General features: G+C 41.2%; 1 protein-coding gene across 2 annotated transcripts in view; it reads right to left on the bottom strand.

The window, feature by feature from the left end:
- LRP1 (LDL receptor related protein 1) overlaps positions 1 to 26,363 on the bottom strand; it is a 555,292-nt gene that overhangs the window by 340,355 nt on the left and 188,574 nt on the right. For both annotated transcript variants that reach the window (XM_082246010.1, XM_082246011.1), the window contains exons 5-6: positions 22,307 to 22,435; positions 21,240 to 21,503 (exon numbers count right to left, since the gene is read on the bottom strand). In XM_082246010.1, coding sequence (XP_082102136.1) covers positions 21,240 to 21,503; positions 22,307 to 22,435 — 393 coding nt within the window. The remainder of the gene's footprint in view (positions 1 to 21,239; positions 21,504 to 22,306; positions 22,436 to 26,363) is intronic.

Here is a 26,363-nt window from a genome sequence, read left to right as displayed (position 1 = left end):
GGGGGGAGGGCAGGGGAGGCCGTCCCTGCTGGGAGAAGATAGTGATTATCGCTAGCGGCTTTAGCAAGCATTAGCCATAATCCCAAGAGAATCTTCCAGGCTGGTTGTACCCAAGTTGATCAGTCGACTTGGTACATTCAGCCTGCCCATTAACAGTCAAATCACAGCCTGTTCCTGCTGAACTGGTCGAGATTCGAAACAGCCTTACAATGTTGCAGTCTGATCACTGGGAGACAGGAGACAAAGGAAATTTCCCTCCAACCTGGAGACAAAAGGAAGTTTTCCTTCAAATCTGAAGCAGACCGAAGATATCATCCTGGAACAGTGCACACACACAGCCCAGAGTATTATCTTGGTATGTTTTAGGTGTTGGGGCACAGTAACTCTGGTGCATAAGTCTTCACACCCAGAAAAAAAATGCTAGAAGGTGATGGCAGTGAACACAGAGCAACATGGGGTGGCAAAGACAACACATTGCTGGAGGTGGAGACTATGAGAGCAGTGTTAGTTTTAACATCAAATTTCAAATTTGTTTTAGGTTTAATTTTAGTCATATTTTATTCATCTGAATTGTTTTAGTTTTAGTTGTATTTTAGTCAAATATAATAATTTTAGTTGACAAAAACTTAATGGGTTTAATTAAATTGTAATGCATTATTTAAGCATTTCTCTAGAATTTCCAAACTCATACTAACGGAGTAAAAATGTACAATTTAAGCATTTCTCTAGAATTTCCAAACTCATACTAACGGAGTAAAAATGTACAAACAGGTTATGGTATTAAGGTTTCAACATACTACAGACACAGATTTGGACGTTGTAAAACATATTTATAAATAAAACCAAGTTTCGTTACAGGGGAGAGGAGAGAGAGGAGAGAGAGAGAGGAGAGAGAGAGAGAGAGAGAGAGAGAGAGAGAGAGAGGAGAGAGAGAGACCTGTAATAGGCACAGTGCTCTGGACAGTTGTCTGAGGAGGCCTGTAATGCGCACAGTGCTCTGGATGGTCTGAGGAGGCCTGTATTGCAGAGTGCTCTTGGTGATCTGAGGAGGTCTGTAATGCACACAGTGCTCTGGATGCTCCTCTTAGGAGGCCTGGAATGCTGCACAGTGCTAGCACACTATGCCAATAAGCATGCCAAGGTTGCTATCTTGCTTGCTGGGTGGGGAAACACTCAGGCTGGGCTCACACTAGTGCGAATTGGATGCAGGTTTCCTCGCATCCAATTCGCATGACAGAAGAGCGTGCCGGCTCTCAACAGAGCCGGTTCACACATCTCTGTGGCTGCTGCAAAGCGGATTGCCCAGAGGTCCTGTGCATTTTTGGCTCAGTTTTAGGTCCGAATTCAGGCAAAAATTCAGGCCCGATTCTTCCCTTAAACGGAGAACAGGAAAGCACTGGACCCCTGTTGTAAACCGCGTCCACACTAAGTGTGAATCCAGTCTCACAGGCTTTACAGGTGGAGCTCTGAGGAAAGCAAAAGTTCACATAGGTAAACATCCCTCCCTCCCATTTTTGTTCTTATTTTGTTTGTTGACATAAATTGGAATTGATTTTCGTCATGGCTTTTGTCAAATGACAAACACTGGAATTGATTTTCGTTTATTTTTTGTCACTGGAAACATGCCGCTGATGAACATTATGATGAAAATATTTTGGTCAATGAAATTAACACTGTTTAGGAGAAAGGTCTGCTATAATCTCAAGCATGCTAAACACGGATTATAAAAAGGGCCCTGAGGAGCCAAAAATCTTATTTTGGCTTTAAAGATTAAAGGAATAGTTTAAAAAAAAAAAAAAATGTATTTAATCTATGAGTCCAGAATGCTTCCCTGTGTAAAGTAATGAAAGCAGGATTGTATTTCTGTTTTCTAATGTGGTCATACCCTTTAGCTCAATAACCTGGTGTTCATAGGAAACAGAATGCATCTTCTCAGGTTTCTCATAGTCCAGATTCTCAATCTGCTTACTTTGCCAGTTTAAAGTTTACCTTTCAATAAAGTCTGCATGAATACATTTCTGATATGTCACAATATAGAGGAATAGTATATTTTTCATCATCCCTCTCATATAACCTAATGAAAGTTAATAGATGGTACTCAGGGATTGTATTCTCGGTTTCACATTATTTCCTTTTAGCAGAAGGATGCTTTGTAATCTTTTCCCTCTGCTTTTATGGTGTAAGAGCAGCGTTACGCCTTTTTGTTGGCACCTTATAAGCGTGTATTTACCTTTGATAATAGGCTTTATCTGAAATAAGGGTGTACAATTCTTTGATGTCATCTATACTGCATTCTCTTTCTATGTCTGTTTTATGGCAATCCATTTTTTACTTCCAACAAAAGGAATCCTTGTGTTGTTTTTCCATTTACTATTGAATCTTTTTCAGTATCCCTCTCTTTCTTCTTGGGTTTCAAAAAAGGAAGCTGCTTGTTTTTAACCCCCAATTTCGGGGGGTACAAGAAGCCTTCCATTACCAAGCATGTATTGGCTGGATGTTGCCTGATGGTTTTCATGACAGCGGAGATGGTGGGCAGAGTCTGCTTTTCTGACCATCAGAGGAGAAACTCTTCAGGCTTTTTGTTTATAAAGGTTAGGGGCATCATTACACTGCTCCATCTGTGGATGTTGGATTTATTTGTGTGATAACAACCTTCACGGTAGCACACTTTCTATGGCTGGGACCTCTTCTGCGTCCTGTGCATATCTTATACGCCTTGAAGAAGAACCAAGGTGCTTTTCAATAGCTCAACTGCTGGTAAAATCAATAGTGAAAAAATAACAAATGGCTCAATATGGTAAAAAATACGCAGCAGTATGTAGCAGCAATATTGCAAGATGAATTTCTACTACATGCCATTTGTGTAGCCTATATCATTGGGATCCAGTTGCTGCATATGCAATAGCGATCAGTTGCAAGGTATACAATTCCTAGCCCAGTTGAGATACTAAAAAATATAAATATGCTGCGCTATACAGAATCAATATTACTCAATAAATAAATCGCACTAGTGTATTAAAGAGTGTATCAAAATAATAGAAATGTTTTGCATGTAAATCCGTGATTTTGGCTTACATAAATATTGGGTCCAGTGAAATAAAGCTTCAAGCAAGTGCTGAAGACTTCCACCAGAATCCCTTCCACCTCTAAAATTGACCCTCATAACAAAAAGGTCAGATCGTGCCCCATATGTTCAATAAGATCCACCTCAAGGCTCCAGCAATCAACAGCTCAGGTGGTGGGAAGGCAGATATCAGTGTAGGTCAATCTTCCCACTCGACTGTTTAAACTACTTCTGCCTCTGTCATGTGATGAAAAACAAAGGGGGACGGAGAGAGACAACGCAGAGCGATGAAACAGTGACATCTATCCAATGGGACTGTTAGGGACATATATATGGAGAAAGCAACCCTTATATGTTGCTGTGTCATTGCTCTGTATGGTCTCTCCCCCACTCCCCCTTTATTGCTGGTCAAGTGACAGAGGATGGAAGATCGACCTACTCTACCTTCCCGTAATCTGAGCGGTTTATGATTGCTAAAGCCTTGAGAAGGATAGCAGGACCTTTGAGGAGAATCCAGCTGGTTAAAGTGTAGATCTTATTGAACATATAGAAGAGCAATTTGAACTTTGTTATGAGGGTCAATGTATTGAGGTGAGCGTGTGCCCAAAGGGATTTTGGTGGACGTATTTTCACACATCTTCTGCACTTGGTTGAAGTTTTACTTCACAGTACCCAATATTTATGTAGGGCTGAATCACGGATTCACATTTGGACATTTTCTTTTTTATTGTGGATTATATGTATTCAATACACTATTTAAAACTGTACTGTGATTTATTTATTGAGTAATAATATGAAGTATAGTGCAGCATATTTATATTTTGGGCATTTTTTTCTTTTTTTCACCTTTTTGCTTGCAGCTTTGTGTATGTATATATAACTGGTACACACGCAGAATTTTTCACATTACATACTAAAAACCATGTAGTCCTTGCCTAAAGAGCAGTGACAACACACATGTATGTATTCCTATTTAAAGAAATTTTTGTGTAAAAAGTGTGGACCATTTCACAGTGAATGAGCTGTATAGTTGTCAACATTTCTAAAATAATTCTCAACACATATTGATAAACATGATGATTTGTGCAACATGCCACAGCGAATATTTATGTTGACCATTGTGTAATATTCATCTTTGGGGCAAATGCAGTAAGTGGTTGTATTGTACACTGCCTTTTTATGTTGCATTGACTTTTTATTTTATATAATGTATATGTTAAAGCGGAGTTTCCGGCCGCAAAATCGTTATCTTAGATTTTGTGGCATCCACTTCCTTATTGTACCCTGAAAAAGAATTGGATATTCTCGAATTTTTTTTTTTTTTTTTTTACTTACCTTGTTTCAGCAGAAAATATACTCACCTTTCCTTCCACTTCCTCCCTATGCGGCCGCGGCCCACGCCGTCACTTCCTGTCCCGCAGTGCGTCCTGGGAGCTCTTACTGATCACTCCCAGGAGGCAATAGGCAGTGACGTAGGCTGCCAGCCGCTCCTCTCATCGCGTTATTTCCAATCAGAAAATGACGCGATGAGAGGCAGAGCACAGCGCGGACGGCGCCATATTTAAAAAGATGTAAACAGCCTATTGCCAGTACTTTCCTTTGTTTGTTGGAGAGAGAGTGGAGTCACAGCCACAGCATAGTACTGGGCATGCACGAGATTTCGCGCTGCATTAATCGCCCCCCCCCCCCTCCATCTAGAACCAGGAAGCAGGGCATATATGTGCACACTGAGGCTTTGGGTGACCATGAAAAAGATGGCGGCGCTCTGCAAACATTTTATAAAGTAAGATTTTAGTATTGTCAATCTATTATTTATATGTATAAAACCGGATTAGCGGATGTATAAAGGGCGGTGGATCACTGTTTGGGAGGTATTTTAAAAAAAAAAAACTAATCTGTGGCCGGAACTCCGCTTTAAAGTATACAAAAATGTTGCTTTTTTGAGTATCTTGCTGGAAGATCATTGTCATGTTTAATTTAAAACAATAGATACTCTTTTTTGCAAATGACTGCCAGTCAAAAGACCATGTGATCTAGGCTGCCATGGCTGGGAGAAGCAGTTTTTTTTCCATGTATAACAAAAACAAATAACTTCTGATTAGTGCAATTATATTATCTGATAATGCTGAGATGTGCTTAAAGTGGAACTGCACTTAATCTGAGCACCTCAAACCAAAAATGCTATTTAATAAATTTTTTTATATTCAAAAGCAAACTGCCCCATTCCTATATGTCTCCATGCTTTACTTTGCTGAGAAATCATTTTGAAAAACAGCCCCCGGTATTTCTGGCAATGGCCATCATAAGTAAGGACAGATGATTCATGTATCATTTTCTTCCTGGAATCCATCTGCCCTTAGGTCAGTCATAGGCTGAGCTAAGAACCCTCCCTCCCCTCCTGAAGACTTCTAGTTCTATGACATCATCACTAATGCTAGCAGCATAAGGATTAAAAATAGCCCATGTTGATCGAGAGAGCAAAGTTCCACTTTAAGTGAAGGGATGTGAAGTGAGACATTCTAAAAACTTGGGCCAAAAAATGATTTTTTTTTTTCACATAGTAACCTAAAACTGCCTAATTACTATGAAAGCTAGCTAATCATTGCACATAGTTTATAGGGAAAAGGGATTTTTTATTGAAAAATTATCAATACTGAAAAGCATATGTAAAACACAGATAAATTATGGAATTGAGGGACACTTCGTAGAAATCAGGGACAGCTATCAACAAGGAGTTTACACTGTGCTTGTTTAACAGTGCAATTTTTGCTGCAAAAGCATGCAGGAGGTTTACCATTTGGCAGCAGGGAAGCCTGCATTCCTTGCTAATCAACTGCAGATTGTCCTCAGCTCAATGCTTACTAGCTACTGATGTCATCATGATATACATACAAATGCTGGACATAGCTCAGCCATAGTGATGGAGGTTTCCTTCCTCCACCTCGATTATTTGTCTAGATCAAACGCCACCATTGGACTGGTAAAATCTTAAAAGCTACAAATCTACAGGCAGGGTATGCATACTGATAACATAACATATATGTCAGATCTTTCTGCTGGCCATTAGGAAAAAGAAAATCTATGCAGCTTTTTTTTTCCTTTACATACTAGTCAATGCCAAAGTCAAATTCTGACTAACCCTTTCTGAAGCAATGCTGGCAGCTCACTGGCATCACCGTATATGAATCATGCTCAGCCATCAGCCACTGGTTCAAACTGACGCTTAGTGGCAAAAGTTAATGAAGATATATAAAATAGTTTCTTTCATATAAATCAGCATGCACACTCCAAAATATATATATTTTGTTATTTTAAATAAGTAATGCATGCTATGTACAGCAGCTGCATTCAAAAATCGACATGTAATCCAGCAAGTTTATGCACAAATAAAGTGCATTGCAAATGAACACACTTCAGCTCGTGAAGATGTGGTAATAATGTTAAAACGATAAAAAGGTAAAAAGTATGTATAGTAAAATAATGGATTTGGCATTCTCCATGATAATATCTAGTTTACATTTTTTTTGTTTTTACTTTTAGATGAACTGTATTTGTTTTACGTAGCGCACATTTTCATTCAATGTTAATCTACCCTATTAATGCCATTTATTAATAAATAATCGTTTAGATGTAGTAGAAAAAACAAGGGGCAAAGAATTGTCATGGACATGATTAGATAAATTAATCACTACTGTCAAAACCAGGTCAATTTTCATAAGTTCTGCCCCTGTAAACTCTGAAAATTGCATCATCCCACCAAAAAGAAGAGGTAGGGGGTGAAAGGGGCACAGAATATCATAACTTCCAGCAATGGCACAATGAAATGACAATTAATCTCACTTTTGGAGCCCATTCGCATCATCATAATTAATATGCATTACAAAGCAGAATCAGAGCATACTAAAAGCACATGAAAAGGAGTTACTGTTCTAATCTATGAAGCTTTTCCAATCAATGCATTGTATGCCTAGTACACACTGGTCTTTTTTTTTTATCGTTCTGCCAGGCAGGGCTGAACAAAAAAAGACCTGACAGCTCAGGAGAGCCACTGTACTAACCATTCGATGTTAGTACAGCAATATCCCATGCTGTGCTATTGTGGTCTGACACATCGGCAGACCTTTTTCAGTCATGCTCTATCGACAAAAGCCAGCCAAAGGGCCGGCTTCCGTCAGACTGACTGTAGTAAACACAGGCCAAATGTTGGACTTTTTTTTTTTTTGAACTGGCTGATGGTGCCAACATATAACTTGCATTACATTAAAATTTTCTCAATGCATTAAAAAAAAATCATTAAAGTACTTTAAAGTGGAACTAGTTTACATATATTACAACTTGAAAAAAATGTTCTTTAGCAAGGAACATGCATTCCATATTAATAATTATCCTACCAAAATGAGTGTGTGCTGTAAATTGCCTCTAGCATTGCTTCTGTTTCTTCTTGCTGGAGGCGGCCAGTTTGCTGAAGCCCAGAGCTCCAGCAGTAAATCGAAGTGGAGCTAAACCCATCAATTTAATGGTTTAAAAACCTGGAATGTCAGGTTTGCCAACTGTCACATTTGCTTGTGCCCTCAACCAAACTGTCAAACCATCCAATGGCTGGTGTCATAACTGATCACATGAGCAGCACCATGGCAGGTGCAGACCAAGCAGAAGCAGCTTCCTTGGCTGTAAAGGATAGGAGGGTTTTATTCCGCTTTAAGGCAGTCAGCAGATCGGCCTTGTCTAAAAATAGAGCAACTGGGCATGTGCAGAGCAGGGTAAGACAGTTACTTACTGAATTTTAAAGTGGAGCTCCACACAAAGGGGAAGCTCTGCTTGTCTGTCTCCTCCCCCTCCACTGCCCCATTTGGCACCTTTTGGGGGGAGTGGGTACCTAGTTTTGACCACGGTAAACTGATCCAGACGTTCGCTTTAAAGTACTTCACAGGTTTTAGAATACTGCGGCCAATTCAAAGTGCATCACACTTTGTGCAGGCGCAGTAGAAAACCGGCTGTGAAGCCGCAAGGCTTCACAGCTGGTTTCCCTTGGTTAAGATGGCAGTGCCAGCACCCAATAGCAGACTGAATATTCAGCTTAGGTGAGGACACTGCTGGATGCCTTGATAGGTAAGGGCCCTAATATTAAAATTCAGCAGCTACAGTATTTGTAGTTGCTGACTTTCTTTTTCTGAAGGAGCCTGGAGATTCCTCTTTAAGCATTATAGGCACTTATTTTTAATTGTTTAAGTCTAGCAGAACTTAAATTTCTGACTAAAGTTCCACTTTAAGTAAAGCACATGTGGGTTTTTAAACACAATAATGTGAACAGGCTCTAACAGTCTCTTAGCTTGGTATCAGAATAATTCTTACAATAAGCTCTACATTATCAGATATGGCTCTATGATAGTCCAGTATTTGCTATTTGGAGACCTTGAGTCAGAGCAAGTACACAGGTCAGGAAAGTCAAGGTAATATCAGAAGTCCTGATCTGTACACCTGAGTCAGACCAGTGGATCTCTTGACAGCCGATTTAGAAATTACATCCTCTGTACTTTTTTTTAATATGGTACTTATTTCATTGAATACAAAATATAATTTAAAAAAAGAAGTAGTAGCTACCCTAGTAAAGACTCTGGCACAAGGGTAGAACTGAGAAGCAGACATATCTCAACCACAACCCTCAAAAGATACATATGAAGCTGATGGCTGAAACATCCATTTTGGTTGGACTGGACTTTTTTAACCAAGAAAAAAAGTTGAGGTTAGTGAATAGCTCACAATTTCTTTCCCAAAACAGGCATATTTGACATGCTTTAACGCTCTTGGTTTTTTCAGACCATATACTAATTTAGGCATAGCGTTCTCAATTCTACAGCAGGAATTAAAATAGCCAAGCTGGTTTATTCGGGGAAAAAAAAAAGTTGGTATGAGACTGCACTTGATACCATCATTATCTGTGTTCAACTCCTCTTTCTCAAGTGTAGACATTCCTGGCTGTTGCTGTGACTGCTCTTTTCTACATGTCCTCCCATAGCCGACTTTGGCTGCGTTTGTGTGTAAAGCTCTGAAATGTATTCTAAATGACTAAGCTTCAGTTTAAATCATTGCCTAAGTCTTCGGCTGCTGTCTGTACAGACTGTCTCTATACTGTGCCAGTAGCGCAGAGGCCAATGACACATCAGAACTGGCATTTAAACCCTCTTGCAGGAAGCACAGCTGGGGAGCCCTACAGCCTTGTGCATTTAGCTCACTAATGCCTCTACTTTGTAACCTTGGCCCTTAGAAACAAAGCTGGCATGCTATAAATAATTCTTTACTTGAACAGGCCCCACACAGGTCTTACAAATGCACAGAACACGATAACAATAAAATTGGAAACTCGTTTGAATTTAATGTTAAAGTATACCCATTGTACTGGAGAAACAACATGCTGCAAATAGCGCACATTTTACAGGACTTAACACTTAGGATTTAACAAATGGTTAATGATTTAACATACTTTTGAAAAGCAATATTAAAAAGGTCAAGTTTGCTTCAAAATAGCCCACTTCTCTAATGGGCGCATGGGTAGCTGAGCCCCTTCAATATAAATCCCGGCATTTTTCCTCTGCCCGGGAAGCACAGATGCAGTATACAGCCTTATATTGACATGAATGGCTGTGCAGTGCTGTACTCAGCTGCTATGGTAAACATGTGTATGGCTTACAAGCATATGCAAAAAAATAGAACATTTTCAATTATCTGCACTGATCAGAAGGTAAGTTTTCTTCCTGGTAGCCTGCGCCCAGGCCACCCAGTGTAAATTTGGATTGTGCAGGGATAGGTAAGCATCTCTTTCAAGCTTTTATTAATTAGTGTACATAGTCTGATTGAATAGATTTCCCCTCATTTCCTGTCCTAATGACAACATAGACCAGAATAGAAAGTGCATATATGCTACAATCTCCAACTGCTATTTATTGATGTGGGTGTCTCCATGAAAGATTTCTCCTTACCTCCTGTTCCCGTGGCAATATTGTCATTGGGATAAAAAGCTAAGTGCAAAACATCCCCAATGTGGCCATAACCATTCATACAAAACTTGACACAATGTAGATTATTCCTCATTCTATCAAATAAAGACATTTTACCTGAATTAGCCCAAAAAAATAGATTTTTTACTTACCGTAAAATCCATTTCTCCGATGTTCATTGACGGGCACAACTCCTGATCTCTATAACCATTGGGTTATACTGCCCCCTACAAGAGCAGGAAAAAAAGAATCTGGCTATGCCCATGGGCAGTCCCAGGGGGTATACTCCCTCTCTCTGCTATAAGTAGTTTTGTTACAGTGTCAGAAGAAACTCCTCCACAGAGGGGTGGGTGCTGTGTCAATCAATAAATATCAGAGAAATGAATTTTACGGTAAGTCAAGAATCCCATTTTCTCGTTCGTTCATTGACGGACACAGCTCCTGATTTTCGTAACCATTGGGACGTCCCAAAGCAGTGTAAACCACTTCTGGACCGGAAGGATTTGCCCCCTTAATGATCAGGCCATTTTTTGCGATTCGGCACTGCTGTACTTTACCTGACAATTGCGCAGTCGTGCGATGCTGTACCTAAATAAAATTGATGTCCTTTTTCCACAAATATAGCTTTCTTTTGCTCAACCAAAACAACTGGAGCCCACCTGAAAAAACAATACACCCTCTTAAACAGCAGCCTGCAAAACCTTGTGGCCAAAAAAAGCATTCGCAGATGCTAACACATCTACTTTATAGAACTTTGTGAAAGTGTGCACCAACTACCAGGTGGCCGCCTTGCTAATCTGCGTCACTGACGCCGGTTGAAGGAAGGCCCAGGAGGCACTAAGTTCCCGAGTAGAGTGTGCCTTGACAGGGAAAGGCGGAACCTAACCCCTTATGGAATAGGCCTGAATAACCGACTGTCTGATCAATTGGGAAATGGTCGCAGAGGAAGCGGACAACCCTTTCCGACGCCCATTCGTGAGCACAAAAAGTGAGTGACTTCCTAAAAGACTCCATAGCTGCCAGGTACACCCCAATTGCCCGTACCACATCCAAGGCATGCAAGGCAATTTCCCTTGGATGTTTTGGCCTGGGACACAGGGAAGGCAACACAATGTCTTCATTCAAATGAAAATCAGAGACAACCTTTGGGAGAAACAACGAACAGGGGCGAAGAACCACCTTATCTCTGTGAATCACCAAGTAAGGTGAACGACAGACAGGCTAACGTTCCCAGTTCCGACACCCTGCGCACAGAGGGGATAGCCACCAAAAAAGCCCCCTTCTGAGACAGCGTAAGCAAGGGAATCTCCAAAGGTTCTCAAAGGGAGGCTTCTGGAGGACCGAAAGCACCAAATTGAGGTCCCAGTGCAGCAATGGAGACCGCACTGGAGGAACCAAATGTCGGACACCCTAAAAAAAGGTACGAACCAGGGAGTATGTGGCCAAGGGTCGTTGGAAGATGACCACCAAAGCGGACACCTGGCCCTTGATGGTACTCAAGGCTAATTTCTGTTCCACCCCTCGTTTAAGGAAGGTCAAGATATGAGCCACCGAGAAGGAGTGAGGATGAACCTTAAGAGACTCACACCACGCAATGTACGTCTTCTACGTACGATTGTAGATCTTCCTAGAAATGGATTTCTAGGTTTTCCACCAGAGCAGTAGGAGATTCCACTCTCAGAAGGACGTCCTCCAAGTAGCCCAGTACCGCGATCCCCAGTTGGCATAACAATGCTAGCACCGGGGCTAACACTTTTGTGAAGACCCGAGGAGCAGAGAGACCAAAGGGCAACACCACAAACTGATAATGCTTCTCTCCCACAGCAAAGCGGAGGAAGCGCTGGTGACCAGCACATATTGGAATGTGAAGGTAAACATCCTTGATGTCGATCGAGGCAAGAAAATCCCCCTGATGCAGGGATGCCACCACTGTGCGAATGGACTCCATCCTGAACTTCTGCACCCACACAAAGCAGTTCAGCGCCTTGAGGTCCAGGGTTTGACTCACCTTGCTTTCCTTCTAGGGAACTGTTAACAGCTTTGAGTAAAAACCCTGAAAAAAATCAGAAGTCGGAACCGGGACAATCACCCCTTGAAACAACAGGTCTTGTATTGTCCCAAACAGAACCTGTAAACGGTTTGGGGACAGGCGCAAATTGGAAGGAAAGAACCTTGCCGGAGGGACAAAAGTGAATCTTGTAGCCGGACCGAAAGACTTTGTAGACCTACTTGTCTTGTACCAGGGCAGTCTACGGGTCCGAAAACCAACAAAGACATCCCCCTACCCCCGATACAGGTGAGGGTGCACCTTCATGCTGAAGGAGCCTTGTCCGCAAGTCTGGAGAAGCCCGTTCTCAGCTTGCCAGACCAGGTTCATTTGGATCCTCCAGAGGAGGCCCTGAAAGGCTTTGAGTCCTTGTCAGTCAACCCTGAGGGACAAAAAAACTTGCTGAGAAGGAGGGCCCACGTCTACGACGAGGTTCCTTGCCCTTAGTAGCTTGCGGAAGAAAAGTACTCTTTCCCCCTGTGAGACCTTTAATGATGTCATCCAGTGTAGCCCCAAACAGGTGATCCCCTTGAAATGGGAGATTAGACAAGGCCTTTTTAGAAGTCTGGCCAACAGACCAGCATTTAAGCCAAAAGACACACCGAAGGACCACTGCTGAAACAGGAACCGAGCCACTTGGTGAGCCGCATCTAAAGAGGCATTACAGAAAAAACTGCAGCCCCTGAGAACCAGCTGGTCCTTCAGCTCAGCAAAGGCAGGAGGGAGCTGTTCTACCTCCAGGTCATGGCATAAAAGCTTAGCCCACTCGGTCAGAGTTAGCAAAACCAGGGAAATGGTGAATACCGGCTTCAGTGCCGAACCAGCCAGAGTGTACATATTGCGGGCCACAGCCTCCGCCTTCCTGTCAGCTGGATCCTTAAAGGCCAGGGACTCTTCAACCGGAATCACGGTTGCCTTGTTCAATCTGGAAACTGGAGGGTCCACCACTGATGGAATAGTCTAGTTCTTAATAAGGGACTCCTCATAGGGGTAACGCCTAGTAAATCGCTTAGGAACCCCAAGGGGACACTTTGTCGTGCCCACTCTTTAGGGACAATTTTGTCAAAATAGGCGGGGAAAGGAAACACCTTTGCCGCTCTGGATGGCTTGTGAGTGCCAGAGGGAACCTGTGCCTCTGTCACAGCTGCGTCCCCCATCTTCAAGGTCTCACGCACAGAATCATCCTCACTATCTGAGGATTCCGGGCGTGTGGTCGCAGACCTAGCAGGGTGACTCACGTCTGCGGCGGCCAAATCAGATACAGGATCTGATAAGACAGATGAGGCAGGGGAAGGCGGGAGGTGCTTTTTGCTAGCCCGTCGCCTGAAATCCACCTCTACCAGGGACAAAGGACTCCAGAACTGCCGTCAGTGCTCAAAAAGAGAGATGTGCTCAAAAAACTCCATGAGTCACAAGGGGGACCCCACAAAAAGTGTATAACACTGCAAAGAGATGACCCCCAACATGCTGGCAGCACCCCCTGGTCACCAGGCACAAAGCACCAAGTGATCCCCAGCAGAGAGGGAGAGAACCCCCCCCCCCAGACTTAACACCCAGCAGAAACAGGCACCTGCAGCCCCAGGATAATCTGCACTCCACGTGTGGCGATCAGGAAGTGAAAAGATCCAGGTGTCAGCACCAGGGAATAAAGAGGGTCTCCCACCGCATAAATTGCCACCCACAGGCTCCACTGTTACGGCAGCTGGTATGTTCAATGGCAAACCACCGCAAAATGGCCACCGAACTTCACAAACTTCGCCTCTGTGCCTAGAAACAAACAGGCTACAGCAAAATGGTGGCCCCATGTGGCTCCAGGAGGGATGCTTAGGCCTCAAGGACAGGTCCAGGCAGGACAGGGGGGCCCTGGCAGGAGCCCCCACCAGGTACAATCCCCCTCGCCAGTGGTGCACCCCCCCCCCTCGGCCCCCATCACCAGCATAGTGCCACCACCCCAGGAGGTGGACCAGACCACCCGCACAGCCCCTGCATTAGTGGAGTGGGGGGGGTAGGATGGGGGACAGATGTAAGGGAGGGTGCATGACGGGAAGGAGTGCCCCCGTGCTGTGTTCCATCATCACCTGTAGTCATGCCCCAGGACTACCAGATTAAATACAAGGGAACTAGAATGCTCCCTGTATGTATCTGGTTACTTTGTTTTCCATTTAGATTAGAATATAGCTTTATGCTAAATGCACATTGGCAGCATAAAGACACTGTATACTTCTGATGCGACAGTCTGGAGCTGTGCACAGCCACCCATAGATATGAATAGGTAATGGCAGCTGTACACAAATATTTGTGTAAAGTATCACACATGTACAGCACTCATGTGCTAAAACACACTTTGAGCACGTTTGGTGCATTACATCCGTCATGGGCACTTTTTACGCATACTTCCATCTTCACTCATTCAGGTCTATAGGCCCCTGTACACAACTGTAGCATATCAGGCACACTAAAAATATGCAGTGCCTTTATGCTGCATGGGCAAATGCACCCATGTGCATGTAGCTTTAAAGCAAATTAAAAACAGCATGTATGATGTAGTCTGGCAAAAGAGTCATCTTTGTTCTCTTTCAAAAGAGCGCCCCCTGTCTTATAGATTTAGAAGCATGGATTTAGACTTTTAAGTGTATCTACGCCCATGAACAAAAATGTAATATATTGCAATTTAGCAGTCCCTAAGTGTGGCAGCTACATTTGTTTCATTTTTAGTTGAGTACAGAAATATAGTTATTGATCCTGTCAGAAATCCGGTGTTCTTGTAACCTACTGTGCACTCAGCAAAAAATTTTATTTTAAACTGGTGATCCTGCCAGCAGCACACTTCCTATGCTAGGGTGACAGTGTTCAGCTACCGTACTGTATCTATGGAAAAGCAGGATTGTCACCCTATGACAAAGTGTTTTGGGACTACAGCACACGCCCCCCCCCCCCCCCTTCTCCATAATATAGTGGGGGTATGTTCTGAACTTGAAAAAAGAGAACTGGGAACAGTGATAGCGGACAACAGTGCAGCACAGGCAGAAAGCTCAGGAAGTTATGAGCTCAAAAGATTTATAGAAAGGTTAACGGGTATTCTTATTAAACAGAAACAACAACACCCATGCAAAGGTGTATTGAGTAGTCACATAGGGAGCAAATAAGAGAAGTGCATTGTTAAAGTTTACATACTCTAATCATAGATCCCCCTTTTCATCTGTTGGATTACCCTTGTTCTACGTAGAAGCTGATACGAATTTCAGGTGGTATGGTATGATACTGATATCTTGTGACTTAATGCATTAAATATGAAGCTCTTCATTCAACTAAGAGGCCACGTTTTTGCCAGGTACATTAAATAAACCTAAAACTGATGTGTACATTAACATTTTTTACCTCTATACAGATTAGACCACAGCTGTACTTATATTTACTTTTATGATCTTTACAGGCTGCAACTGAAGTCCCATGCAGGAAACTAATAAATGGTAAATTCATGGAGACACAGAAGTCCACAAAGTTGCTGACTGCAGAATGAAGTGTTCGGTTTCATCCTTGGTCAGTGATCTTACCAGAAATATGAATCAGCTTCCTTGGAGAATATTGAAAAAGAGAGCAAGCTTATTCTATCTGCTATTCCTTCAAGAATACATCTGCATAGGTTTATGGTGGAAAGATCTCATAGACTGTAAACTATTTTTGGTTAAAGTGGGACTAAACCTATCAATTTAACTATTTCTCAAAATCACATTCAAGGCATGCTGTGAATGATAACTGTCACAGTTCGCTTGTGCTCTCAACTGAACTGTCAAGCCATCAAATGGCTGGTGTCATAACTGATCACATGTGCAGCACCATGGTAACTACAAATCAATCAGATGGCAGCTTCCTTAGCTGTAAATAATACGAGCATAAATAATAAGGAGCCTTGGTGAGGCACTGTGGCTTCCACATATATTTCCAAGTGTGTGCAACTAAACCCTCTGTTTTTGACGTGACTTGACAGGATCAACGTTTTGCAGGCTAGCTGGTGTGAGCTTGGGAATCTTTTTGTATTTTATTTATACATACGTCACCCTTCCAGTGCTTCTTGCTGTAAAGACCAGATATAGGTGGGGGTAGTGGCCACTTGTTTGTAGCTTTTCAGTGTGCTGTGAAAGTTTTTGTTTGTGATGTGCAAAGCTCTTCCGTTTGCACCTTACTGCAGAGGTTATTATAGATTGGGTGGTTGCCATCTTGTATAGCTTGTATTGGAAAGCTCACAATTGTTAATTATTAGCACTGAAAACCATCAAACCTTCAATGATGAGAGAAACTACATTTCCTCAGCATTGCAGGAGGTCAAATATGAAAAATGAAATATCAAAAAAGGAAATGGAGTAGATACACAGATGCAATACACTAGATTACAATTGATTAAATGTTGAAATGAACCAGAATTGTTTAATCAGGGATGAATGAAATCGAGAAGACAATCATATTGCGGAACAACATCACATAGTTAATGAATAAAAATAACTAATCAGAACATGAAGAATACCAAATAGGAGAGAATAACTTAATGAGAAACAGGGAAGAATGATATTTAAATGAAAGAATCGGGCCACCAGATAGCTCAAAAAAAGTCACAAGAGCCAAAACATGGCAAGCGGTTACTGATGGGAGGTAAAGCAGAACTCAAGGGAAAAAAAATCTGACTTGCGCCATGTACAAACAAGTTGTCTCTATTGTGGAAAAAAGTGCAGCGCTAATAAATACTAGCAATATAAACCAAGAAAGGTAAATACAAATAAATTGCAAAATAAATAAAAGTGAACATCAAATCAACAGTCCCATATGTGAAGTGAAAACAGTCCACAACGGTGATAATTGAAGTGCTCACTGGATCCCAACACCAACAAGATATAGAGATATAATGTGCTCACCAGAACGATAGGACTCAAAATGCCATATAGCATATGAGTCAAATCAGCTTGTTGTACAATGGATGGATAATCCGAAGGGATGGCCGAGATCACTGATGTTGACGTGAAGAGGTGATAGTAGATATGAACCGTCACACCAGAGAGGCTCTCACTCCGTAAAAATGGCCAGAAATTAACCAAAAAACAAGGGAACACCAAATAGTGTAACACTGCTAAAATTTTTATTCAATAAAAATACACCAAATTGCACTTACAAACATCTCGTGGTAAAGAGCGTATACAGATGCAAAGGTAGGCTGTCAGCAGCGTGGCCTTGACGCGTTTCAGCATAAATGCTTTTTTCAAAAGGTAGTGCCAGCCAAACACCCACAAAAGCCTGGCTGGGTGAGAGCCTCTCTGGTGTGATGGTTCATATCTACTATCACCTCTTCACGTCAACATCAGTGACCTCGGCCATCCCTTCGGATTATCCATCCATTGTACAACAAGCTGATTTGACTCATATGCTATATGGCATTTTGAGTCCTATCGTTCTGGTGAGCACATTATATTTCTATATCTTGTTGGTGTTGGGATCCAGTGGCACTTCAATTATCACCGTTGTGGACTGTTTTCACTTCACATATGGGACTGTTGATTTGATGTTCACGTTTATTTATTTTGCAGTTTATTTATATTTACCTTTCTTGGTATATATATATATATATATATATATATATATACACACACACACACACACACGTTTATATTGCTAGTATTTATTAGTGCTGCACTTTTTTCCACATTTTGTAATTCACAATTTTCTTGTCAGTTGTTTGGTGTAGCGGCTTTTTATGGTTCGCTAGGGTAGTGGCCAATATCCCTGTCTTTTTCCCACACACCAGTGGGAGAGTATCTGCATCACTGAGGCACTAGACATAGGCGTTGTACCAACATGTAAAGGCGGCTATACGCCAGATCACATACATACAGATACATTGATCTGGAAATCCATGGACACTAAAAGGGAAAACGCTGGAGTGCTTGAAGAGGCCAACTGCTGGGTACATTGGGCACTGGCCTGCTAAAGCTATTATGGCTATTACTTCCTAGGCTGGACAAATGTAAAAGTGCGTATTACCTGTATTTGATTATATTAGATTAACAACACTTGCTAAGTAGACCTGGACATTTCTTGAATGAATTACAAGTGCTGCTATTAGGACTTGAATATTGTTTGTTTGAATCTTGCCAAGCGTCTGCTAGCTGTAGTAAGGTGGAGCATGCCATGAAATCAACATACACAAGAAGTCGCTTTTCAATGACCCCGGTCTTTTCTAGTTTGTCTCTCACACTGCACCATAGAGTACATCTTTTTGGGTTTCTGTTCTGAGGCGGTTTGCCTAAATTTCACAAACATAAAAGGTGCTTGCTTTGGAATTTACATTATCGGGCTATTGTCAACTTTCCCACCAACATTTAAACACTCTGATACTGTTCATGTATGATGTGATAGAGTACTTGTGTCTGGTTCCAAATTATTATTTCCACCATCCCCTGCTGCATGGACAGCAAGTACTGTAAAGGATTCCCCATATCTATCTTATTTTAGATTTACCTCTGTATACTTTTACCATGAAACTTTTTTTTGCTTGAAGTCCTAATGATCAACATAAATAAAACATCCAAACAGAAAGTAAAAGCAAGGAAAGTATTCCATGTTTTTTTATTCTTTCATGCCCTACCCAAAAATGCAGAATACATGCTTGTTTTTGGATCTGTGTTGGAAGTGATATCTTCTGTTGAAGATATACTTTGCGTTTCATATTTTGCACTGTGGAAAACCAAAACAGTCTGTAACAGTTCTATGCAAGTAAATCCAGGTGATTCTTTATAGGTAAGGCTAAAAATCAGCGGTTCTGGAGTAGAGCGCAGATATACAGCCCAATTATACAGTCATAATGACAAAAAAGGCTCAACTCACGAAGCTGTAATGAATTGGTTCTTACTGCTCACAATAACAGCCATCAATGGCAAATACCGATCAATACTGCTTACTGAATTAAGCATACTGAAAGGGATTTGGATTTGTGTTGAAATTGATAACATGTTAAATAGCTTCTGTTTTAAGAACTATACTATTCATTCCATTTTTAAAATAGCGGTTTCGCAGCACACAATTAACTCTATTTCATATTTTCAGTTACGCCCTGCATTCTTCTATATGCTCGTTCCACAGCCAAATCTCACAAACTTAAAGGAATGATCTCCATGTAATTGGGAGTATTACTGGGTCACAAAAAGTCTGTGTGCCTGAGACACAACTATCACAAAAATCAAACAACTGACATGTCCAAATACATACAAATAATAAATGTAAATTTGCAGTCTGTAGGTAACATGGCCAACAGCCAGGTTTAACATAAAACATAATATAAATTCCCAGTAGGTCTAAGCTGCAATTTAGAACACCTCTCTTAACATCAAGTATCTAAAAAATAAATTGTTTAGAAATTTAGCAAAATTAAATATATAAATAAACTAATAAAAAATGAAATTTCCTATACACCTAAACAACTGTCTAAGATTAGGTTTCATTCACAAATATGCAAATATTCAGATATTTTGTTTCAAACTGCTTAGAGCTTTAAGTGACCCTGTTAGTACAGGTTTTTTCTTACGAAAAAACGAAACCTGCTAAAAGAAGAGGGAATACAGTTACTGTTTTGGTGGTCTACATGTTGAAATGCTGATGCTTCACCGCTCCATAGATGCTGCAACTATTTCACACTTCTGGGTTTGTTAACACCTGCTGGACGCTGTGGTTCCTCTCACTGGTGTGGACATCATTACAGGATGTATGAGCTGATAGGACGAACCACTGTACATGGTGGGGGAAACAGGGATTCGACTTATCTAACTGGCTGAATAATTGCAGCGGCAAAGCAGCAGCATTTTAAGACAGGGCTGCTGTAAAGGTAGGTATAGTTCTTATTTTAGCAGGTATGCGTTGGGTACAAGTGACCCTGTACTGTCAGAGTCACTTTAAAATATTTGCAGGACATTTTAGAATGCTTTTTAAATCCCCATTTTTCCATATAAACGAAATATTACAAAAATGTTGAAAGATTAACATGCGATTTCTAGGAGCCACTTGGTTTATGATGAATGCTCAGTATTTTATAATTGCCCAAAAAAAAAAAAAGCGCTCCGCAGTCAAGAAAGTATGTTTTAACATGCATTTCCTTTTTCTACAGCTACGTTTGTACAAACCCCACTACAGGCGGTCCCCTGAGTTACAAACAAGATAGGGACTGTAGGTTTGTTCTTAAATCAAATTTGTTTGTAAGTCAGAACAGGTACATTTTTTAGGTTTATCTCCAGCCAAAATAATATTTTTTTAAGTCTTTTAGATAGCACAGGGAAGGGTTAACACCCCTGTACCACACGTTTTGCTGCCTGTTCCCCTGTTCAGAAGATTTCACCTCGCTTTCTTTCCCTATGCCAACTGTTTTTAGACAAAAAAAAAAACGAAGTAAAATGTACTGTAAGCTGCATTTTTATTTTAGTTATGCTATGTGAATGGGAACATGCAACAAATTAAAAAGTGTTATCCCGATTTGGCCGCAAAAATGAAAATACGCTTTTAAACAGTACATGGTAAAAACCATTAGGTCCATTGTTTACATGCTCAGGAAAATTCAAGAATATTTTGGCTTTATGAAAACTTTATCAAATCATAAAGAGGTAGGGTTTACGCAGCTACTGCATAATAGTGTAAGAGATGAGACAGATTCACTTTAAAGCCAATCCTTGCAGGAACCTATAATTACCCAACACCTTTGCTCCTCCGCACTCTGTTCACTCCCAGGAGCTAGAAAAGCCCAGTATAGTATAAGCTCCAAGTCAGTCCTAGACAGAGCTTATACAGAACTGGCTCCATGCCCAATGACATGGGACTTTATGCAGCCAATTGCAAATTACCAGTGCTGAGGATAAGACAAAGGCTTCCTCATACCCAGCAGTATCCTTCAGAAGCTGGCATTAATGGGAACTTGTTTTTTCTTAACGAGCAAAGCCCAAATACACTTTCAATTATGTTTAATTAAGATACTAATGAACAGAAATATTCGATAAACTAAAGCAGACAAAGATAAGGTCACTTTGAAATGCAGAGTAAAATAAAGGGCTACTTTCACAGCATGTATTAAAATTGCACTACAGGAAGGAACTACAGGCATACTTACGGTGCAGGCTCAGGGAGATGTTAATGGTCCTCTCTTCTACAAAACCTTTCAGATTAGGGATTTTAGCACAATTCAGGGTGGTCTGAGAAGGGCTGTCTCCCATATGTATCCAGCATACCGTCTCTTCTGCATAGTTAAAATCCATAGCTGTAGTTTGTTTGGTGCTGGTTGGATTGATAGTTGGCACAGGGGCTCCATTTAAATATGTGGCAAGGATGTTCTGAGTGCTGGCTATAAGAAGAACTGTAGGCCTGTCAACTGGTTCTAAAGATAAAAAAAAATATAAGTGACTTGTAGGAACAGTTCATATTAAAGCTAGACAAACATATTTCAAGAAAAAATTCCCACTAAGCACTATTGTATGTGTACCTGCATAAGATATGGTGCTAACCAGATCCCTGGAAAAGAAACCTGGGAGCTAATGGGAGGCCTTTAATGCTCTATTGAATGAGCCATTGGCATTGGTACATGGATGTGGACACAGACAGAGTTTGTGAAAGTGTAGGGCAGCCTTTTTAAATCAGGGTTCTGTGGAAGCCTAGAGTACCTCCAGAGGTTTCTAGGGGTTCCTTGAGCAGTGAGCAATGTCAAATTGTTATCCTAATTATCCTGACCACCAATGCAAGGGAGCAGCACAATTTTTTACTGTTTGCATTTCTTTGCTAATATTTATTTATTTCAAGATTTATTTTTCTAAAAGCAGGAAGGAGTAAAAAATTAAACTGCCCAGGATGTAAAATATGCAAATTCATCTGTATATATTTAAGCAATCCTACAATTTAGTGGTTATACCAATATACCAGGAACTATAGGTATAATTTATTTTAGCTGGGGTTCTTTGAGACCTATAAAATATTTCAAGAATTTCTCAAGCGTAAAAAGGTTGAAAAAGGCTGATGTAGGGTAATGACAGGGGTGCAAATCTACATTTTAGTGGGTATATCACTGAAGTAGGACAGAGTTTTATTGGTTCAAGTGAAATTCCAGCCAAAATGTTTTACTCGAGTTTGTTTATAATCCGAACTGAAAATTACCATATGTTAAAAAAGGATAAAGTTGTCAATTACCATTCTTAGCTTTGCAGGACTTGTTGTCGGGCTGCAGCAGATAGCCTTCTACACATCTACAAACATACGATCCTTCAGTGTTATGGCAAGTCTGACTGCAGGTTCCATACAATGTGCATTCATCAAAATCTGCAAAGAGATATGTTACATTTTTCACATGCTCTTACAGATATACTGTGCATTTATCAAAAAAGGTGAACAAATCAGTATATTGTTATTACACTGGTCATATGCAAACATTTTGTGTTCAAACTTACTTAAAGGACTTGGCCAACAACCTCTAAATGGCTCTGAGCCAGATTTCAAAAATGCAGTACTATTTTTAAGAAAAACCTGTGTCACCCATGTAGGGCAAAGCAACATGTTCGAAGTAAAGTAGAGCCAAACCCTCCTATCATTTACAGCCAAGAAAGCTGCCATCTTAGCCTCTGTTTGATCTGTAGTTGCCAAATTGCTGCATATGTGATCTGCTAGGACACTGATGCAAAGTACAGGAGTGCACAGTCATTTACTTCTATAGCCAGCTGTACACTACCACCTGCAGCTCCCCGGCCACAGGAAAAAATGATATTTTTTCTCATCATAAAATCCTTTTCTCTGAGGTTCACTGACAGACACAGCTTCAATTCTTCAGACCAGTGGGCTTTATGCTATTGCTCTTCAGGAGTAGGACTAGGCAGAAGCCTTTTTGGTTACACCCCTGGGGCATCCCAGAGGGTATACCATCACTTCCTGCTGTAGGACTCCAGTTTGTAACAAGCAGTGTCAGAAGAACAAATAACTCAACCTCAACAGAGGGGCGGGTGCTGTGTCTGTCAGTGAACCTCAGAGAAAACAATTTTACGTTAAGACAAAAATCCAGTTTTCTCTTTCGTTCACTGACAGACACAGCTTCAAATTCTTCAGACCAGTGGGATGTCCCAAAACAGTGTCAACATGAGGGGTGGGGAAAAAACACAGCAATTGCAGAATTCCCAACAAAGCTAAACATAGCCAACCAGGGAACAGGAGCTCAACTAGGAACAACTGGAGCTGACCACCAGGAAACATTTTCACCCTCAAGAAGTGGAAGCCTTTTCGTTCGCAGCATCCAAAACTTTGCGGCCAAACGCCACATCCGAAGATCCAAGTACATCCACCTTCTAACATTTTGTGAATGTGTGTACAGACGACCATGTAGCCACCTTGCACACCTAAACCACTGAGGACGGAAGGCCCAGGAGGCACTAAGCGCCCTCGTAGAATGCTCTTTTAACAGGGAAAGGAGGAACCTGAAAGTTAATGGAGTAGGCCTGCACCACCGTATGCCTGATCCACTTGGAAATGGTCGCAACAGACGCAGCCTGCCCCTTACGAGGCCCATCTGTAAGAACAAACAAAGAATCGGATTTTCGAATCAGTTCAGTCACCGCCAGCTATACCCAATTCACCCTTACCATATCTAAGTAATGTTAGGCAATTTCCTTAGGATGTATAGGCTTGGGACATAGGGATGGTAGCACAATGTCTTCATTCAAATGAAACCCCGAGACAACCTTGGGAAGGAACACCTGACAGGGTCGCAACACCACTTTGTCCCTATGAATCCCCAAGTAAGGTTACCGACAGGACAATGCAGCCAACTCTGATATGCAACACGTGGAAGTAATAGCTACTAAGAAAGTCACCTTCTGTGACAGAGTGAGCAGAGGATTTTCTCAAATATTTTCAAAGGGAGGCTTTTGAAGCACCGACAGAACCAAATTGAGATCCCAAGGAGGTACCAGGGATCGCACCGGAGGAGCCAGATAGTGAACTCCCTGCACAAAAGTGTGAACCAAGGACTTCACCGCCAACGGCCTTTGGAAAAGAAAATAGCCAAGGCGGAAATCTGACCCTTGATGGTGCCCAGAGCAAAACGTTGATCTACACCCAATTGTAGAAACTCGAACAGGCGAGACACAGAAAAGGAGCAGGGAGAAACCGCCCGCGACTCACACAAAGTAATGTACACCTTCCAAACTCGATGATAAACATTCCTGAAAGTATATTTCCTAGCCTTCAAAAAAACTGAAGACCTACAGCAGGAAGTGATAGTATACCCTCTGGGACTGCCCCAGGGGCGTAACCAAAAAGGTTTCAGCCAAGTCCTACTCTTGAACAGAGACAGCATAAAGCTCACTGGTCTGAAGAATTGAAGCTGTGTCTGTCAGTGAACAAAAGAGAAATTATGTATTTTTTATGGTAGGTATATTTTATGCCTATACATGCCAGTGTGTCTGAGGCCTAGGTTAACTAAATTTCACATATTTGCAACTTTGCAAACATGACCTCCTACAGCTTTTTTTTTCCCCCCTGCATTGGCACTGCATTATTTACATTCAGCCTGTTTTTGCACCATAACTGCAGACAAGAATTGAACATGAAATTATCTAATTCACATAGGTATTTCATCAACATCTTTAGCACCAGGAAATACATACTGTGTTTTGCATACTTTGCTGCTCCCATGTAATCACTGGTGATGACAAACAGCAGAAACAGCAACCCCTGTACAAACGTTTCCAACTTCTACCTATTCCCCCCCACTAACATGTGATTCCAGTCAACAAATTGTGAAAAACAAACCGTATCCTAGGATCCCCGATATCCTTGCTTATTCCCAGTCCTAGTCTCAACATACACTAATGTGTAAAGGTTTTAGGCAGGTGAGAAATCCATATTTGATGTGACCACCCTTTGCCTTCAAAACAGTATCAATTCTTCTAGGTACACTTGCACACAGTCTTTGCAGGAACTCAATAGGTAGGTTGTTCCAAACATCTTGGAGAACTAAACACAGATCTTCTGTGGATGTACACTGCCTCAAATCCTCCTGTCTCTTCATGTAATCCCAGACTGACTCGATGTTGAAATCAGGGCTCTGTGGGGGCCAAACCATCACTTTCAGGACTCCTTGTTCTTCTTTACACTGAAGATAGTTCCTAATTTGGCTGTATCTTTGGAGCCCTTGTCCTGCTGCAGAATACATTTGGGGTCAATCACATACCTCCCTGATGGTAGGGTATAATGGATAAGTATCTGCCTGTATTCTTCTGCATTAAGGACACCATTGATCCTGACCAAATCTCCAACTCCATTTGGAGAAAAGCAGCCACAAACTTGGAAGGTACCTGCACCATGCTTCACTGTTTCCTGCAGACACTCATTATTTTATCACTCTCCATCATTTGGCGAAAAATCTGCCTCCTGCTTCAAATATTTTAAATCATCAGTCCAGAGCTCCTGCTTTCATTTTTCTGTATCCCAATTCCTTTGTTTTCGAGCATTGTTGAGTCGCTGAGCATTATTTCCACGTCGGAGGTATGGCTTTTTGACCTCAATTTTTCCATGAAGACCATTTCTGCCCTGACTTCTTTGCAGTACATGGGTGTACCTGGGTCCCACTGGTTTCTGCCACTTCTGTGCTGATGGCACTGATGGACATTTTCCAGTGATGAAGGGAAGTAAGCAAGATGTTAATGGCTGTTCCTCCAGTTTTAAGCCTCCTACACAGCTGTTTATGTTTCAGTTAATGACCTTGGTTCAACCTATATATGAAATTAATGATCATTAGCACCTGTTTGGTATAATTTATTAATCATATACCAGACTCAAACTGTAAGAATTGATGATGTTTTGAAGCCATGGTAGTCACACCAAATATTGATTTGATTTAGACTTTCCTTCCGCTCGCTCACTTTGCATTTTGTAAATTGATAAAAATAAACAATTATGATATACTGTATATATATATATATATATATATATATATACACACACATTTTAAAAGCATTCTTACTCTACAACATTTCTTCGCACCACCTGCCTTAAACTTTTGCACAGTGTTATGTGCTCTCCAAACTGTAGCTAAATGTGTAGCAGCTGCCATTTTTTTTAGCCGATTATACTATTCCACAATTACATGAGTGTACTGAATTATGAAAATCATCATGTAAGACTCTTGGCACTGAAAAACAATTTAAACAGGTGACTTGTTTTCAGGCCCTGTCTGAAGTTACAGAGCAGCCCATTAGAA

The sequence above is a fragment of the Pelophylax lessonae genome (genome assembly GCF_965119305.1).
Source record: "Pelophylax lessonae genome assembly, chromosome: 2".
In the NCBI taxonomy this organism is placed as follows: domain Eukaryota; kingdom Metazoa; phylum Chordata; class Amphibia; order Anura; family Ranidae; genus Pelophylax; species Pelophylax lessonae.
The sequence above is the reverse complement of the archived record's forward strand: the minus strand, read 5'-3'. Positions and strand labels throughout refer to the sequence as shown.